The sequence below is a fragment of the Saccopteryx leptura genome, chromosome 3, assembly GCF_036850995.1.
Source record: "Saccopteryx leptura isolate mSacLep1 chromosome 3, mSacLep1_pri_phased_curated, whole genome shotgun sequence".
In the NCBI taxonomy this organism is placed as follows: Eukaryota; Metazoa; Chordata; class Mammalia; order Chiroptera; family Emballonuridae; genus Saccopteryx; species Saccopteryx leptura.
The window spans coordinates 307,846,152-307,864,217 of NC_089505.1; the positions used below are offsets into that span (position 1 = coordinate 307,846,152).

At 40.2% G+C, this 18,066-nt stretch overlaps 1 protein-coding gene across 1 annotated transcript in view; it reads left to right on the forward strand.

Annotated features, from left to right (window-relative positions):
- CPA6 (carboxypeptidase A6) overlaps positions 1-18,066 on the forward strand; it is a 317,698-nt gene that overhangs the window by 127,769 nt on the left and 171,863 nt on the right. Inside the window, exon 2 of the mRNA XM_066378927.1 lies at positions 7,958-8,033. Coding sequence (XP_066235024.1) covers positions 7,958-8,033 — 76 coding nt within the window. The remainder of the gene's footprint in view (positions 1-7,957; positions 8,034-18,066) is intronic.

Here is an 18,066-nt window from a genome sequence, read left to right on the forward strand (position 1 = left end):
CTCTCTCTCATTTTCCCTCCTACAGCTATGGATACAAGGGTTAGAGCAAGTTGGCCCCAGTAACTGAGGATGGCTCCCATGACCTCACCTCAGGCATTAAAATAGCTCAGTTGCCGATCAACAAAGAAGAGGCTGTAGATGGGCAGAGCATTGCCTAGCAGGGGTCTTGGATCCTGGTTGGGGTGCATGGGGGAGTCTGTCTCTCTGCCTCCCTGATTCTCACTTAATATAAATAAATAAATAAATAAATAAATAAATAAATAAATAAGGCTGAGTGAAATAATTTTCACAGAAACCTTAAGCAACAATGTATTAATTTTTTCCCAATTTAAGAATTAGGAATTGCTTGCTCTAATAGCAATAATTTGGCCCAGTGCACACAGCAAATGGTGGGGCCCAAGTTAGAATCTATCTTTGCTCTCTTTCTTCCCCAAGTGAAGAAAAAAATGGACCAGAGAAAATAAATCCAGTAATTTGAAGATAGAAATGAAAAACTAAGTATCTGAAGTTTAAATGTTCTTAGCAGTAGTGCATTTGTGAAGTCTGAAAAAGCATGCGTGAGATGTTAGACATTTACTATACAGAAACACAAAGAAGAAGGGGGAGGCCCTCACCAGTTGGCTCAGTGGTAGAGCACTCGCTCGGCAGGTGGAAATTCTGGGTTCAATTCCCAGCCAAGGCACACAGGAGAAGTACCCATCTGCTACCCTTTCCCCTCTCCTTCCTCTCTGTCTCTCCCCCTCCCATAGCCAAGGCTCCATTGGAGCAAAGTTGGCCCGGATGTGGAGGATGGTTTCATGGCCTCCACCTCAGGGGCTAGAATGGCTCTGGTTGCAATGGAGCAACACCCCAGATGGGTAGAGCATTGCCCCCTAGAGGGCTTGCTGGGTAGATCCCGGTCAGTCCCATACGGGAGTCTCTCTCTCTGCCTCCTTGCTTCTCACTTCAGAAAAAAAAAAAAAAAAAAAAGAATGGGGACCATTTTCAAACCAGGGCTTGTGTTCCTTGCTTGAGAATTTTGCCATTATGAGAACTTGGCTATTATCTGTATCTACAGCCAGTGCTCCTAATACTGCAAACTCACTGATTATTTTCTTTCTGTCTCAAGTACAAACTCCCAAAGGCAGGATCTAATTGGATCAGCTTTCAGTCACTGTTCAGCAGAATGAGCCTGACTAGGAAGGATTCACTTTTCATTCCACCTTAAGGTTCACTGATTGCCTTTGAGTCAAGTGTCAAATTAGCTGTGGTCCCAGGGGAAGGCGTTGCACGATACCAAACAAAGGGCACCTGAAGGGGGACTATGGACACATCATACATTCAGAGGCCTCTCAGGGTGTTTGCTGCAAGTAGTTTCCTCTCGAGGAAATCATATTCATTCTTCTATGCAACCAGTTAGAGTAGGAGAGAACATGGAGGATGGAGTTGATGTAGTCAGGACCCCTCAAAGTATAAATACAGGATAAAGTGAAAAATGTAAAAGTGTAATAATAACATAAAGCACCTGTATAACCTTTATTATGTGTCAGGCATTATTCTAAGCAATTGACATGTACACTCAATTTTGTCAATAACCCGTGAATTAAGTACCCTATCCATGGTTGGAAGGACTAAAGCACAGAGAAATTAAAACCCTTCTAAAGGTCACACTGCAGGCACCAGCAACTTGTCTCCGGCAAACAGTATGTGCTTTTACCACCTGTCATTTGTTTTAATAGATAACTGATCCTTGTAGAGAGAAAGAAGAGGAAATGACTAGATGCCAAACATTTAGGGGGGGAAAACAAAGCTAAAGTGAAAAGAAAAGGCTGATGCCTTGTGGTTCTGGGTGGTGGAACTCTAAAAGGGGCCCTCAAGTCCAAGGCTGGGATTCCAATGCCTGTAATGGGAGAAGTGAGGGATAGAAGCAAGTCTCTACATAAAGCAGGGAGCTTCAAAGTGTAAGAAAATTCTACCGTGCCTGACCAGGCGGTGGCGCAGTGAATAGAGCGTCAGACTGGGATGCGGAGGACCCAGGTTCAAGACCCCGAGGTCACCAGCTTGAGTGCGGGTTCATCTGGTTTGAGCAAAAGCTCACTAGCTTGGACCCAATGTCGCTGGCTCAAACAAGGGGTTACTCAGTCTGCTGAAGGCCTGCGGTCAAGGCACATATGAGAAAGCAATCAATGAATAACTAAGGTGTCACAACAAAAAACTAATGATTGATGCTTCTCATCTCTCTCCGTTCCTGTCTGTCCTTATCTATCCCTCTCTCTGACTCTCTCTCTGTCTCTAAAAAAAAAGAAAAGAAAAGAAAATTCCACCCTGCAGCTGGACAAAACCGGGGAGGTTTTAGTCTACTAGGGATTTGCGGGGTTGGTGGTACCTGTGAAGTGGATGCCCCAGGTCTGAATAAAAAAATTTTCACAAAAACCTTAAGCAACCATGTATTGCGTGGCATGGGCTCCTGATTTACACTTTGTATAATATAGATATTAAAAACCAAACACTGGTTCTGGGCCCCTCAAGACAAGTTCCTAACCACGCTTTGCAGACACTCTCACTACCCAGGACTGTCACAGAATTAACCAAAATGTAGTGAGTGCTTGCTCATGGAGCCTAATGATAGATATGGGCATTAAACAAGCAATTACAACAATGGCAATGAGTTTTATGATGGGATATGTATAGAGTATTGATAGAATGTAGGAACAAGGTAAATGAAATCATCCAGAGATCAAGGAATAGCTCCCTGGGGACATAAACATTCAGCTGTGATCATCAAGGTATATGTTAGATTGCTAGGGCTCTGGTAACAAAGTACTACATATTAAGTGACTTAAACCAACAGGAATTTATTTCCTCACGGTTCTGGTGCTAGAAATCTGAGATCATGGTGTCTGAGAAACATAGCTTGGTTTCTTCTGAATCCTCATTCCTTGGCTTGTAGATGATTATCTTCTCTCTGTGTCTTTATGTGATCATCCTTCTGTGCATGTCAGTACCCAAATTTCCTCCTCATATCAGGAACCAGTCATATAGAATTGGGATCTACCCTTATGATGTCATTTTAACTTAATTATCTTTTCAAAGACCCTATTTCCAGATACAGTCACATTCTGAAATATGGGGGCTAAGACTTCAACATATGAATTTTGAAGAGAAACAATTCAGATATCCACATTTAGACTTAGGAAACAAACCCCTATTAAATAAACAAAACTAAAATCGCACACATTAGGTATTATATCTAATATGAATAAGTAAAATTCTCAGTGAAAATCAGAGTCCCTTATTGGAGTTTTATTTTGATGTTTTTGTATTAATTTTTAGAGAGACACAAGAAGGGAGTGAGAGAGAGAGAAGTTTTTGTTGTTCCATTAGTTGTGCACTCATTGGTCGCTTCCCATATGTACTCTGCCTGGGGATCGAACCTGCAGCCTTGGTGTTACAGAATGATGCTCTAACTAACTGGCCAGGGTATCTTATTGGATTTTTAGAAATTGAATCTAGCACTGTGATGTTGGCAGGAGACACATCTGGAAAAAAAAAAGCATAAGAGACAGGCAAAACGTGCCAGCCAAACAGCAAGAAAGCAGGAGTGGCAATAATATTGGGAAAAAATGGGATTAAAGGTATAGAGCATGAAATGAGCCAAGGAAGAATTTTTAAAGGACATTATGTTTTTAAGTTTTATTTCATCCAGAAGATATAGTAGCTATGAGCACTTATATAGCTACATATCATCAAAATACATGAGTCAAAATTTGTAAATTCAGAAACTAGTTGACAAATCCAAAATTACAATAGATACATTAAATAAAGTTCTATTAAAAATTGTCAGACTTAGTGGGCAAGAAATAAGGGCAGAGAAGATACAGATAACATAATTAAACATGTTTAATCAATATATGTAGAATTTTAACATTCTTCAAAATAACTTTAATAAATAGGAACTAAAAACTGACATTAATCAATTATCAGATGTGAACATCAATATGAATATCACATATTAAAACATGAATAACAAAGTAGACTTTAAAAAAGGAGTACAGATTTAAGATAGAAATTAACAATATGTACACACACAAAAAATCAATAAAAATAAAATGATTCTTTAAAAAAATAATGAAATAAAAAATAACTTTGGAAGGTTTGGTTAAGGATTTTAAAAAAGAACACAAATAGCAGTAGGACACTGAAAAGGGACAAAGCTACAGATAAAGATACGATGCCTTAAAATATAATTAGTAATTTATATTAATATATTTTATATAAATGAGTTGATGGCTCTTCAGGAAATGTAAAATGCCAAAATTAACTCTGAAAGCCCAGGAGAAAATTAAATAGACCAACATCCACAGAAGAATTAAGAAAGTAGGTATCTAACCCCCAAATTAAAAAAAATTTAGGAGTTTCCACCTTGAAAATTTTGTGTGTTCTACAAAACAGTAAAAAAAAAAAAAAAAAAAACTTCTGTGCCATTTCAAAATGTCAAATCATATTACAAGGGTGGAAAATTTCCACATTAATTCCATGATCCTACCATAAGGTGGATACCAAGATCATACAAAAGTGATTCAAAATAAACATTATTTTTAAGTTTATAAAAAGTTTATTTAAAAAAAAAAAACCACCTCTGTATGAATGTAAGGATAAAGTTCCAAAATACAATATTAGTATATAGAATTCAGCTGTTTATTTTTAAAAATAGTATTGTAAAACCAACATATTAGATGACAAAAGCCAATTTGTACTTTAAATGCCACACACAGACTGGTGTGTATAAGTGGGTACCCGTATCAGTGCAGAGAAAAGACTCTGGACAGAATCACGAAGAACTGTTAACAAGGCTCATAGGGAAGGATGGAAGGTCAAGGTTGGGAGAAAACTGGGAGGGAAACTTTATTATTTCATACCTCCCATGATGTTTTGATTTTTCCAAGCATGGGTTCATAAACTAGAGAAATTTAGAGCTTAATAAGGGAATCAATTGTGAAAGGTCATGCCAGGAGCCGGAGGAGAACTCTGGAACTTCATAGCATGTCTTCCAGAAGGCAGCCGAGGACGACTCCCGAGCTGCCCATAAAACAGACATGTTCTCCCACACTCAAGGCATAGCAGTCAATGCTCTAATCATCAAACTCGAACTACACAGTGCAGCAGCTTTAAAATGGAAAGGTGAATGGGAGTTCATCCCTCCGACGAAGACACTAAAGCCCAGACAGACTGTAAAAAAGTTAGAGATGGTGTTCTCTTGCCAAAGTATTTCCTCTGGATTCATACACTCTCATTACATACCTTTTAAATGGATTGTATTCATTTAAGATGATCTCATCTGTGTGGTTGCTACTGTATATAATAATTAGTCATCTAACTTAAAACCAAACTGGATGCTGGCATTATAGCAACACAACCTCAATTGTCCCGTAAGGCAAGGGGATAGAATCTAAGCATGTCTTGAGTAAATACATACGTATCTGTAATTACTCAGAGGTTGCTTATCTGAGACATCCTGCCTCTATATACAGCCTTAAACTGTAATTAAAAACATCTGTTTTTCTCTGACAACTTTATATAGGCTGTCTGAGTTAGAAATATCTAGTTTGCAAACACATGTACAAATGTCCAGTCGTCTCTCTAACCTCAACTGCATTCACAGTTTTGGATTCAGTCATCCTAATCCTAAAGGGTAAAGGGGTCTAAAATTGATGTTGCCATCTAGCGGTTGAAAAAAACTGATAAATTAGAAAGCCTCTCAGCTCACCTTCTTTGAAACTTGTTCACAGCTAGTTTTTCAAAGTTCCAGTTCCTATTTCTTTTCTTTTCTTTTTTTTTTTGTATTTTTCTAAGTTCCTAATTCTTATCTGAATCCTATTTATAGTTCTAAATTATTGTTCACTTCAGAATCGGCTAGCTAACAGATCTAGTGAGAGTGAGCTTTCTTTTTGGTGAGACAAGTGGGGCAGCTGGGGGTCATTTGGTTTTACTTGCTGAATAAAGAACTTTTGTTAGTTTTTGGTTACTGGTTAGTCTACCCCTATAACTTATTGGCTTATAAAAAAAGCAAGACATTTTATGAATTTTTCTAAATAGCTTTCTTTATTCTCTATTCTTTGATAAGTAACTAAATAGTAATAAACACATTTCTTAAGTTGCACCTGAGAATTTCTACAAGCTGAGATTTTTTTTTTTTTTAATGAAAATGGCAGAGCTGGGTTTGAGCAATCACTTTCAGGGTTAATCTTCCCACAGCTGTAAAACAGCCACAGATTGCTTTCTTGGCACTCTTGGGGTGCTGGCAGGCCCCGATGGAGGTGTTGCCCAGCAAGACATCAAGTGATCCATCTTCAGAAACAGCCATACCACCGCCCAGCAGAGGGGTCTTTCTCGGCCAAGAATTATGTTGGAGAGGCCAGGATCCGATGAGGGCAGGACAAACAAAGATCAGCAAATGTGTACCAGAAATTCAAAAGAGAAAAGGTATAATTACATTTAAATATCAAAGGTCATATCTGGAGTTGTATTACAGGACTTGATTCTTTTTTCTTTCCCTCTATGTTTATTCTTTCCAAAAAAAGATACAGAAAGGTTGTTTGTGTGACTTGGAGGAAACCAAGGCTGCAAAGCCAGATTAGGGCAGTAGTGCCTAAAACATCCTGAATTATCAGCAAGCCGAGGTATAATGGGATCATTAGAAATAACAAAGCTGAAGTGACTGGAAATGAGCACACAGCCCTAAAGAATCACTGTCCAGCAAATCTGGAAGCCTCCCCAGTGCCCTCCCTATTAATATCCCCTCGCCTTGGAAACCATCTCCATCTAAGCAAACCCATGGAGAAACGTAGATTCCTCCCTGATTCTGGAACACCTTTCTGGCTGGACGGAGACGTTGTAAGTGAACTGCTACAGTGTGGGTTTTGTGCTTTATGTAGATGGTCTTAATAATGTTTTGCTGTATCTTCAGTCATTGTAAACTGCTATCGAGGATTATAAAAAAATATTCATTCCTGCTGTACTTTATTTAGTTTTTCCTACATTTCCTCTGGAAGACAAGAATTTGCAATGATCTCCTTTGTGCCAACCCATTAATAAATATTTAATGTGTCTACTTTATGCAAAACACACTGACAGTTGTGGTTATTATACACCAGAGTTGTGCTTCCTGGCCTGTCCTCATCATGACATACTAAAAAATGAGAACACTTGTCTGGCACACCTGAGAGACAGGTCACCATCACAGACAACTCCCTGATGGGTAGCATGACACCTCCAGTCTTCTTAGTGCATTCAGGATCTTTACGGAAAGACCCTTACAGAGTGTTCAAATATAATTTCTACTGTGGTAAAATTATAATAGCTGTAAAAATTTATTTAAAATTGTTATCACTTTGAAACTGTTACAGCCATCGGTGTCTCATGGCACACCTGTAAACAATTGGTGGCCCTCCAATTAGGTCCCACATGCCAGTTGGGAAGCTCTGTACTAGAGAAATGAGACGCCCAATAGAGATGTGTGGGAAGAATCCAAACCAGGAATGTTCCATAGTGTATGGATTCCATATGTCCTCTCATCAAGTCACATTCCTTTTCAGCATTCAGTTTAAAAAAACGTAAGTGTTTTGTCTTCTGTCCTCAAGAATCTTCTTTGTCAGTATCAGCTCTAAGGTAGTTATGAAAGTTCTTGTCATTACTGCCTCTCTTCCTGTGTTTTTTTACCTTTCTCTGCTTAAGTGTGAGTTTGTAATCTTCAAAAGCTGCTGGAAAAAAAATGATTTTATGACAGAAGGAAACAGACTAACGCAATCAGAGAATAACAGGAACATGATAAAATACCTGTTGGCTAGACCAAAGTTATGCTGTTTTTCTTGTTGAATGCAAGGCAGTTTGTTTCTTTCTTTGTTTGTTTTAAGTAAAAAGAGATGGCTAAATCTTTATTTTTGAAAAGTAAGTATCACCATCTTTTTCTCTCTTACAGTGATAAGGTAATAAGGCTTATCCCCAACACCAATGAGAAAGCTTATGCCCTGAAGAAAATATGCCACCAGCTCAAGGTAAGAGAGTGTCCACTCACTTATCATTGTGCTTCTAATGTGTTTACAAGGCTTTGCTGACTGGAGCGGAATAATTGGAATTAATTAGCCAAGGGAAGAAAATCTAAGAGAACTTGAAAGAGCTTTTAAAGGGTAGTTCAGTTTATTCAGAATTTTATTGTGTATCTGACCCATTATTTACATGTACTAGTTCATTTATTTATTTTCCATCTCTCTTAGTAGGACGTAAGCTTTGTGAGAGAGCTTGCTTATTTCTGTCCATTACTGTGTTCTTAATGAGTCTCTAGAATATTCTAGAAGCTCAGTAAATGTTTTGTTTTTTAATGAATGAGTTTTTTTAAATTAGTTTATAATTTGCCAGAGCTTCACTTTTCCCTCTTGAAATCTTCCTGCTGATCATGACTCTTTCATTCTAATTAAAACTTCAAGCAGAAGTGAGTTGAGGAAAATAAATGCTAGAAATTTGAAGTTAATTAATTTTGCTATGTTTCAGTGGTTTTGATAAGAGAATTTTGTTGGCAAGTGTTGAAGGGCTCTGATTATTCAATCTTTGATGGATTTTATGGATTTTAGAGTTAGAGCATTTCTCATTCCCCATTACTGCATATAATTGAGTGTCAGCGTTAGCTAAAGATGTGATGAATAGTGTGGTGATGAGCGCTTTTCTACGCCTACCTCCCAAAAAGAGATGTTAGCCCATAAAATACGTGGTGGTTTAGTTTCATCTTCATGGAGATCAAAGCAGATTATCAAGGAGGCCATATTAATCTTCAATTTGGAATGGAAAAGCATGTGTCCTAGATGACTGGAATTCAATCCTACCTGGATTGTACATGGAAAAGATTTTAGGGGATGAGAAACATGGAAGGAGGGCTGGACTCCGTGACTTCTAAAAACTTTGGTAATTATCAAACTTTTGATCTTTTGTTTTTGGTTTGACTTTTCTATTTGACATCGTCCCTTCAAGTATTGCATTTATTTGCAAGTGAAGTTTTGAACTTCAAGTTTATTGATTTTCTTCCTTCCTCCTCATCCTCAGCCCCTACCCATGCAATGTCCAGTCTAAGATGATGTCTCGTCACAGGGACCTGAAGTGAGGATGCAGGAGCTTATTCCCATGTTTGTGAATATACTACATGGTAGGCCATACAAAGTTATAAAACCCCATCATTATATATGTGGTTCACTTACCATTATCAAAAGCAATAAAATTACATCAGTTGGGACTGTGAGGGTTACTGATAAACTCTTATAAGTCACAGTAAGTGGATCTAAAAGATGTTGAATATAGATATGTCTGTGGACACTGATGACAATACATTTATATTAGGCCCCTTTTTGTACACCTTAAATAAGGACATTCCTGCATATTGAATTCATTTAGTCCTGAAGGGAAAGTAATAAAAGAGGGAGGTGGTGGTTTGGACATCGAGAAGCTTGGACAACACTGGGAGAGGGGGTGAAAAAGGTAGGGGAGGGAGAGGGGAGCAGAGTCAAGGGACAAGGGGAGACAAGAGAAGCAGAATGTCAGGGATGCTCTGGGGACTCGACCAGGGAGAGTTACATCCAGGGTTTATCCAGTCCCTCTTAGTCACTATGTGTTCTCACAATACCAAGTGCTTCCTTTAAACTGTCTCATTTCAACAACTCTAGGATGTGAATACCATTATTATTGCTGTTTTACAGATGAAGAAACTGAGAGAGATAGAGGTTAAGTAACTTGCCTTGAGTCACAGTGTGCAATTTGAACCCATGTCTAGACAGGGCCAAGCCCTCTAGAACCCAGGTGAGGCTGCCTCTTGCCTCTAGTCTATTTACTCTGACTGTCTTCACGATGGAGAGGGTGAAAGTTTGAGGGGCCATGGAGCCTAGACTCAGTGTGAACATTATCCTACATTTGTTTACTTTAGTCCTGAGTCACCCACACTATAGCCTAGGGGTCGGGAACCTTTTTGGCTGAGAGAGACATGAACACCACATATTTTAAAATGTAATTCCATGGGAGCCATACAATGACCCGTGTACCTTACACATTATCCAATAAAATTTGGTATTGTCCCAGAGGACAGCTATGATTGGCTCCAGCCACCCGCAACCATGAACATGAGTGGTAGGAAATAAATGGATTGTAATACATGAGAATGTTTTATATTTTTAACGTTATTATTTTTTTTATTAAAGATTTGTCTGCGAGCCAGCCAGATGCAGCCATCAAAAGAGCCACATCTGGCTCGTGAGCCATAGGTTCCCGACCCCTGCCATAGCCAATGGCTCTACTCACAGCTATGACTTGTCACAGAAGGATACAAAGCAAATCCACAAAGAGAACATACACACAGGGTGAAGTCCAGGACAGACCAGGCACAAGCTTCCAAGCAGTGTCTCTGTGTGGAGCCACACAGGATGTTCTTTTTTTTTTTTTTTGTACTTTTCTGAAGCTGGAAACGGGGAGAGACAGTCAGACAGACTCCCGCATGCGCCCGACCGGGATCTACCCGGCACGCCCACCAGGGGCGATGCTCTGCCCCTCCAGGGTGTCACTCTGCCACGACCAGAGCCACTCTAGCGCCTGGGGCAGAGGCCAAGGAGCCATCCCCAGCGCCCGGGCCATCTTTGCTCCAATGGAGCCTCGGCTGCAGGAGGGGAAGAGAGAGACAGAGAGGAAGGAGGGGGGTGGGGTGGAGAAGCAAATGGGTGCTTCTCCTATGTGCCCTGGCCAGGAATCGAACCCAGGTCCCCCGCACGCCAGGCCGACGCTCTACCACTGAGCCAACCGGCCAGGGCCCCACACAGGATGTTCTTAATTGCCCCAACAGTGAGTTGTGATAACACACGTGAAACATTGTCTGCCAAGGAAGCTCATTAGAGATTTAGAACTCAGACTTTTTACTGGGGCCTAATCTTGTAGGTCCCTATGCCTGCATGTGCCAAAATTCCAGACTCTCAGGAAGAAAGTGGGTGCTCAGCATGAACTATGTTGTTTGAGCACACGGTTCAGGCACAGTTAGCCACTCTTCTCAGGGTGGTAGAAATCCTCCCCAAATCTAGGTTCCCAGATGTCAGCTAAGGGCCCACCTTGCTGGCAGGCCTTTCTAAGGATAGCAGTTTCATGCCTGCTGTGTTAATTCCTCTGCACATTTCTTTATTTTCTTTCACTAAAGAAATCATTTCATTGGGCTGAAGTTGAGGCATATCACTTAAATAAATTTCGATCTAAAAGCATCATGTTAACTTGATGTCGTTTTAAATGTAAATGCTTTCATCAAGTAATTCACTTGCACTACTAAAAGCAGCAATTTGGCCCGGCAGAGAAAGCAGTCTGCAGAGAGGAAGAATGACTGCCTGTCATCTTGTGCCCTGTGGAGCTGATGGGACAGAATTGGGGCCATTGTTAACAGCTCCTTTGCACATCCGTGCACTGCCTCTCAGGGGAGAGGAGGAAGGCTTGCCAGGAAGCCTTTAGTCCTTTTTCCCCTCCTAAAGTACAGTGTGCTAGGCATTCTAAGATGGACCCAATATTTCTTCCCCCTCATGTGCACACCCTACATAGTCTCTCCTCTGAGTGGGTGGGACCTGTGAGTAGGATGGGATAGTCATTCCCTTGACATATTAATTGTGTGGCAGAAGAAAGATTACCTGGGATGAGCCTGACCTATCAGGTGAAGCCTTTAAGAGCAGAGTTTTCTTCAGCTGTTCACAGAAAAATAAGTCAGAGAAGAACTCCTACTGGTCTCAAAGAAAAATCAAACAAGTATGTTGTGAACTCTCCTTGAGAGCCACATAATCAGGAAAACCCATGGCCTCTTGAATGAGAGTCGCTCATAACTAACAGGCAGCAAGAACATAGAGATGTCAGTCTGACAACCACAAGGAATATGCCATCACCATATGAGCTATTAAGATGACCCTAAGGTCCAGATGACATCACAGCCCAGCCTGGCTGCTTGATTTTAACCAACTGAAACCCCAAAGAGAAAATCCAGCCAGCTGTGCCCGGACTTCTCACCTACAGAACTGTGAGATGATAAATGGGTGTTGTTTAAAGCTGCTATGGTTAATTTGCTTTGCAGCAATAGAAAACTAATACAGTAAGGCAAAAACGCTGTATCTTGGCCTTTGATGGCTCTTAGTTTAATAGCATATATGACTGCTTTAAGTCTTTTCTTTTTCCACTGACTATCACCAAGGAGCTCTGGAAAAGTGAAAAGTGATTAGACTACATGCCTAGACTATAAATTCAGTGTTTTATCTGAAACATGAACAAATGCAAAATGTATGTGCAATGTTGAACAGAATCTGAGAAGGTGCAAAGTATAACTAATGAGATGCAGAACTGTTACAAAGCTGGTTACTTTCCTAATTAAATTTTATGGTTTTGCTGAAGAATTAAAACAAGAAAGTTAAACAGAAAACCATGCCCCCAGAGAACTGGATCAAGAAAGCGCCAATCAATTTAAATTGTTGATTAAGAGCATAGCCATGATTTAAATAAAGTTATGATGGAAGGGGACAGTTTGCAGGTGAGTTAAATGAGAGTCTGAACACCATGTTCTGCCCATATTTCTTCACAAATTCTTTGTTTATGCTCTAAGGAATAGAAATGGCTTTATGTAAGATCAGAGAACAAATTCCTGTTACAGAATTGACACATCCTTGTTGAAAGAAAAATTAATGCTGTTTCTGTTTCCAGTTTTCTCATCAGAGAGCTATATGATTAAAAATAATAATAATTGTCCTGTATCCAAAAGTTTTTCATTTTTTCAAACTATAACACAGCCTCAAAATATTAGCTTGCAAGTCAGGTATCACTGAGTGGAAGGTCAAGAGCTCCATGAGGAAGCCTGCACCCCTTCTCCGTTGCTTAGGTATGAAATTTGCTGCGGCCTTTCCCAGGTATACTCTCCCTCCTCAGCATCTTGGGGAGGTTGACTGCTCTCTTCGCTGATTCTCCTTGCTGCACGCCCAAGTCAGACACCTAGACCTACAGGAGCTTCAAACACCTGTGGTCCCGAGGAATGGACAAGTTCAAACATCCAATGGGACAATGAAACTGATTGGAAAACTTATGAGGAAGAGGATGGGTGATAGCATTCATGCTATGGGAGTTTCTTGTCCCAATTTTCATTAGAAACTGATTGTTCTATTATAGGGTGTCTTAATCGTGACTGTGGTAGTCAGAATTCTAAGATAGACTTCAAGATTCTTGGCCCTAGTATATACACACTTTCTCTCAGGTATTCCATCAAACACTAATTCCTGCTGTAAAAGGGTTTTGCATATGTAAATAGAGCTGCAAAACAACCTTGAAAAAGTAAGATTATCTGGGTGGGGCTGATAATCATGTGAGCCCTTTAAAAACAAGGTTTTCTCTGGTTGCAAGGGAGGAAATCAGACAGATGCACTGCTGCTGGCCTGGAGGAAACCAAACATCCATGCAGAAAACTGCCATGTAGCAAGAAATTGGAGAAGGCCTCTAATTGCTGAGAGCTGTCACATGTAGACTACAAGAAAAGCAGGGACCTCAATCCTACAACCAAAAGGAAATTAATTTTACCAGCAACCAGTGAGAATGTAAGAGGATCCTGCATACCAGATAAGACCATAGCCTGAGCTGACATCTTGATTTTAGCCCCATGACTTCCTGAGCAAGCAGAAAATCAAGCCACTTCTGACCTACAGAAATGGTGAAATAAAATTGAGCTGTTAAATTTATGGAAATATATCAATAAAAATTTAACAGAATGGCCTTAAAAATACCAGTGACTCAGTGAGCTACCTGAAGAAACACAGAAGTATTATGAACGATGCTGAGAGATAAAAGTGAGAAAGAGACCAAAACTTTGATCTGTCAATATATTTGGGACAAGAAAAAGCATTTTCATCATTTTGTTAAAGAATTTATAAAGCAACATTACTTTTAATTTCTCTGACATTTTGAAAGGGGGAAAAAGCTGCTTATAATCCAGGCAGATGTCCAAATGCAGTTATGAATTAAATTTTAGGCATGTAAATTTCAGACATGGCACGCAGTGCTCTCCCTCTGAGTGGTTATTGGCAATTAGTAAACTCAATAACAAAAACATATTGAGAGAAACAATACAATATGTGGGGGAAGAAGAAATATATTAGAAACATTCCTTCAAAAGTAAAAAATCCTCTACAGTATTATTATTATAATTACCCCAGTGACCCTTTATTTAATTTACTCAAGTCAGTTGGCAACATGAGCTTAGGCTATTGCCATAGTAATTTAAGTTTCCTTTCTGTTTGTAAGACTTTTCCATTTTGATTTTAGAGCAGCCTGCTTTGGGACTAGCTTTTAAACTTCAGAAGTAGTAGTTGTTCTTGGCTGGTAGTAACTGCCATTCCTGAAGTAGTATGAGTAACTGGACAGTTTGAAAGGCCAGGTCCATCGGAGCCTTCATAGAAGGTGATTAAAAGTGGGTCCATTCACTCTGCTGCCGTCACCTGCCATTGCCTCATTCTCGTGTCTAGTGGTTGGCAGGCTGAGGGCTGGGATGACTGGACAGCTGGAGGACATGTGTCTCATCATCTAGCTGGCTAGCCTGGCTTAATTACTCATGGGTCCCAGGGATCCAAGAGCAAGAGAGAGCCAACTCACAAAGCTCCTTAAACCCAAGTTTGGAACTCAGATAACATCACAATTGTTACATTCTACCAGCCAAAGGAAGTCGCAGGGCCAGCTTGGTTTCAAGTAGTAAAAAGAAAAACAGACTCCAGTTCTCGATGAGATGATTGCAAGGTGTGCATACAGACTTGAGAAGAATTTGTGGTCATTTTTACAGTTCATCACATCTCCTGTGCCCCCAACCCCCATCCACACATTCATTCCAATCTGTACTAAATCCAGCATAGAAGAAGGTGGCAGCCCCTAACTCCTCCTCTGCATTCTCAACACTGCTGCCTAGTTCTCGGCCTGCCTGTCTTTAGCCTGAATTGAACTGTCTCCCAAATTGCCTTTCTGTCACCTCACCTACGACTCCTACTTCTTCATTCAGTAGCTAAGGTGATCTTTTATAAATGAAAGTGGGTTCTGCCTTAATGACTGATATCAGGGCACAAGAATGTAAATGAGTATTAATGACCTAAAAGGGATTCGCTAGCACCATCCAAATGTTCTCATTAAATATTTAACTATGTGAGGTCTTGTAAGATCACATGTGCAAAGCAGTTAGCATGGTGATTAAAAACATGACCCCTGGCGATGTATTTTCTATATTTGTATATAGTCTCTTCCATGTCAAAGTCACACAAATGTCTGTGAATCACGTAATTTCTCTAAGCCTCCATTTCCTAATCTGTAAAGTAGGGAAATCCAGAAAAATTGACCTTCCCACATTTGTGCTGACGTGTAGCTTAGAACACAATACTATAGCATTTGTTCACATGTGTGTCTTACTAGACTGAGAACCCCCAGAGAGCAAAGGCTGCTTACCAGTCGTCTTTAAGGGGTAAGATCTGTGTCTGACTCATCTTTGTTTCCCTGGTGCCTGGCTATGGTAGGCACTCAGCACATCTTGAATGAAGGAGCAAATGCTATTCATTTATCTCTCTACTTGCCTATGATTATAATACAAACAACTCTTACTTGGATTCTAATCAAAAACATATATATGACTGCATAAATTTCCAACAAGGTCAAAATAGCAAAATCAAGGAAGGAATGAGAATTATTGTAGAATGATGGGTTAAGGGGGTATCAAAGGTGTGAGGTAGGGAATATTGTTTCTTTAATTACGAAAGATGTTTCTGGAGGAAGTAGGATTTCTGAAAGATCTTGAAGATAGATAAGTTTCTTGAGAAAAATAATCTCTAAGATCTGCAATTTCCTGTGAGAGCTTCATATAACTTTAAGATTGTGCCTTCCAGTGTTGACTAATTCAGTGAATACAATAATGTTAATTACCAGAATATTCTAATTTGAAAATCAGAGCTCAGGTGTTTTGCCTAGGAGTTAATTTGTTGTTCTGTATAATCAAAAATGCCTGTATTTTTTAAACCTCTGACATACTATTTGATTAGCAAATCTATTTCTTTCTTATAACCAAAAAACAGATATTAGGGATGTCAATGTGGCAATTCTCTGTGCCCTAAAAAACATTCAGAGCACTTTTTGCATATTTATCAGCCAAAACCACAAAGACTATGCTTGATTAAAGAACTTTCCTGTTTTCTACCATTTTGTTGTTGTAGCTGTATAAATGTGGAATGATTAACATTCCCATAGTCCTACAACTATATTTCTTAGATCTCTTTCTGATAAGCTTTGAGGCTACCTGATCATGAGTGTTCTTCCCTCACATTTTGGTTGCATTTTGAAAATGGACTTATCTGGGCTAAGAATCAGTGTCATATTCTTGAGAGAGATGAAAGGAGAAGGTAGGGAACACTAGCATGTAAAGACATTTACCCAAGGTAGGGAGTTGGTGATCTCTGAGAAGGGGGCATCACAAGTCTTGATTGTTCACTCTCTTAGAGAGATGAGGCTGGGAACACAGGTGGGAGATGCCTGTGTTAAGGAACCAGGTGAGCCTTTGGGTTATAGTGTGATGGATACCCTGAGGGGGCATGCCTTGGGCTCTGGGGCAAAGATTGAATGGATGGAGAATAATCAATGGAAGGGGAGGATATATGCTTCTTCTCTCATTTAATAGTTCCCTCTCTCCCTAGCCTAAAGCTCCAGCCACAATATCCAGAGCAGAGCTTAGAGTAGTAAGCCCATTCATTTAGTCAACAAATTATGATGAGCACTAAGATCAGTCAAGGTCTAGTCAGGAGGCAGAAACCACAGCAATAACTTGAACAGGAAAATTTTAATATAAAGTAGTATTAACTAGTAAATGGTGATTACTAAAAGGCATGAGAGAGGAAATACAAATGCAGAGAGCAAGTACTACCTCTGGGGATGAGAAGAGAACAGGAAGAGGAGATTAGAATTTGGTGGAGCCTCTTCCCCTCCCCTACCCCAAACCCAACCCCATGGCTAAGATTCAGGCCCTGGAATCAGTGGCCCACTGAGTGGTGAGAAATTTTCTGGGGTGCCAGCAGGCTACAGCTGGTCCAGTCATCTATGGAAGGACAGTTTGGTTGTCTCCATGTCTTAGCCACTGTGAATAATGCAGCAATGAGCATAGGGGTGCATATATCTTTACAAATAAATGTTTTCAAACCTTGGAGGTAGATACCCATAGAGGGGTTGCTGGGTCATATAGAAACTCTATTCTTAATTTTTGAGGAGCCTAAGGGAGAAGTTTTACCTGAAATATTTATCATGTTTAAAAAGGCTTTTGCTGAAATTACAGACATACCTCATAGATACTGTGGGTTCAGTTTCAGACCACTACAATAAAACAAGTCATAATACTTTTGTTGGTGGAGAGTTTTGGCTTTAAGTTGTAAAAAAAAAAAATGCAACATCTGTGAATCACAATAAGACAGAGCTCAGTGAATGAGGTGTGCCTGCCTGTGTTTGGTGGTCACTGAAAGTAAGAAAGGACACTGGGAAAGGCAGAGGGCTGAAGTGGAGGGTCCAGGTGGGGAAGCTGGGAGAGTGCCCCAGGCAGATAGGACTCACTTCACAATTGTATCCAGATGTGGTCGGGTCCTGGGCGCTCAGTCATCTCTCCTGCCACCTCTGGCAACCTGCCTTTTTATTTCTTAAAAGTGTGTTTAAATCATATAAGTCTGTTCCATTCATTCATTCATTCATTTATATTATTGAGAGGCAGGGAGGAAGAAACAGACTCCCTCATGTGCCCCAACTGGATCCACCTGGCAAGCCCCTTACTGAGCACTGCTCTGCCCATTGAGGCCTCTGCTCCATTGCTTGGCAACCAAGCTATTTTAGCACCTGAAGTGAAGCCACCGAGCCATCTTCACACCCGGGGTCAACTTTGCTCTAACCCAGGAGTCCCCAAACTACGGCCCGCGGGCCACATGCGGCCCCCTGAGGCCATTTATCCGGCCCACGTTGCACTTCCGGAAGGGGCACCTCTTTCATTGGTGGTCAGTG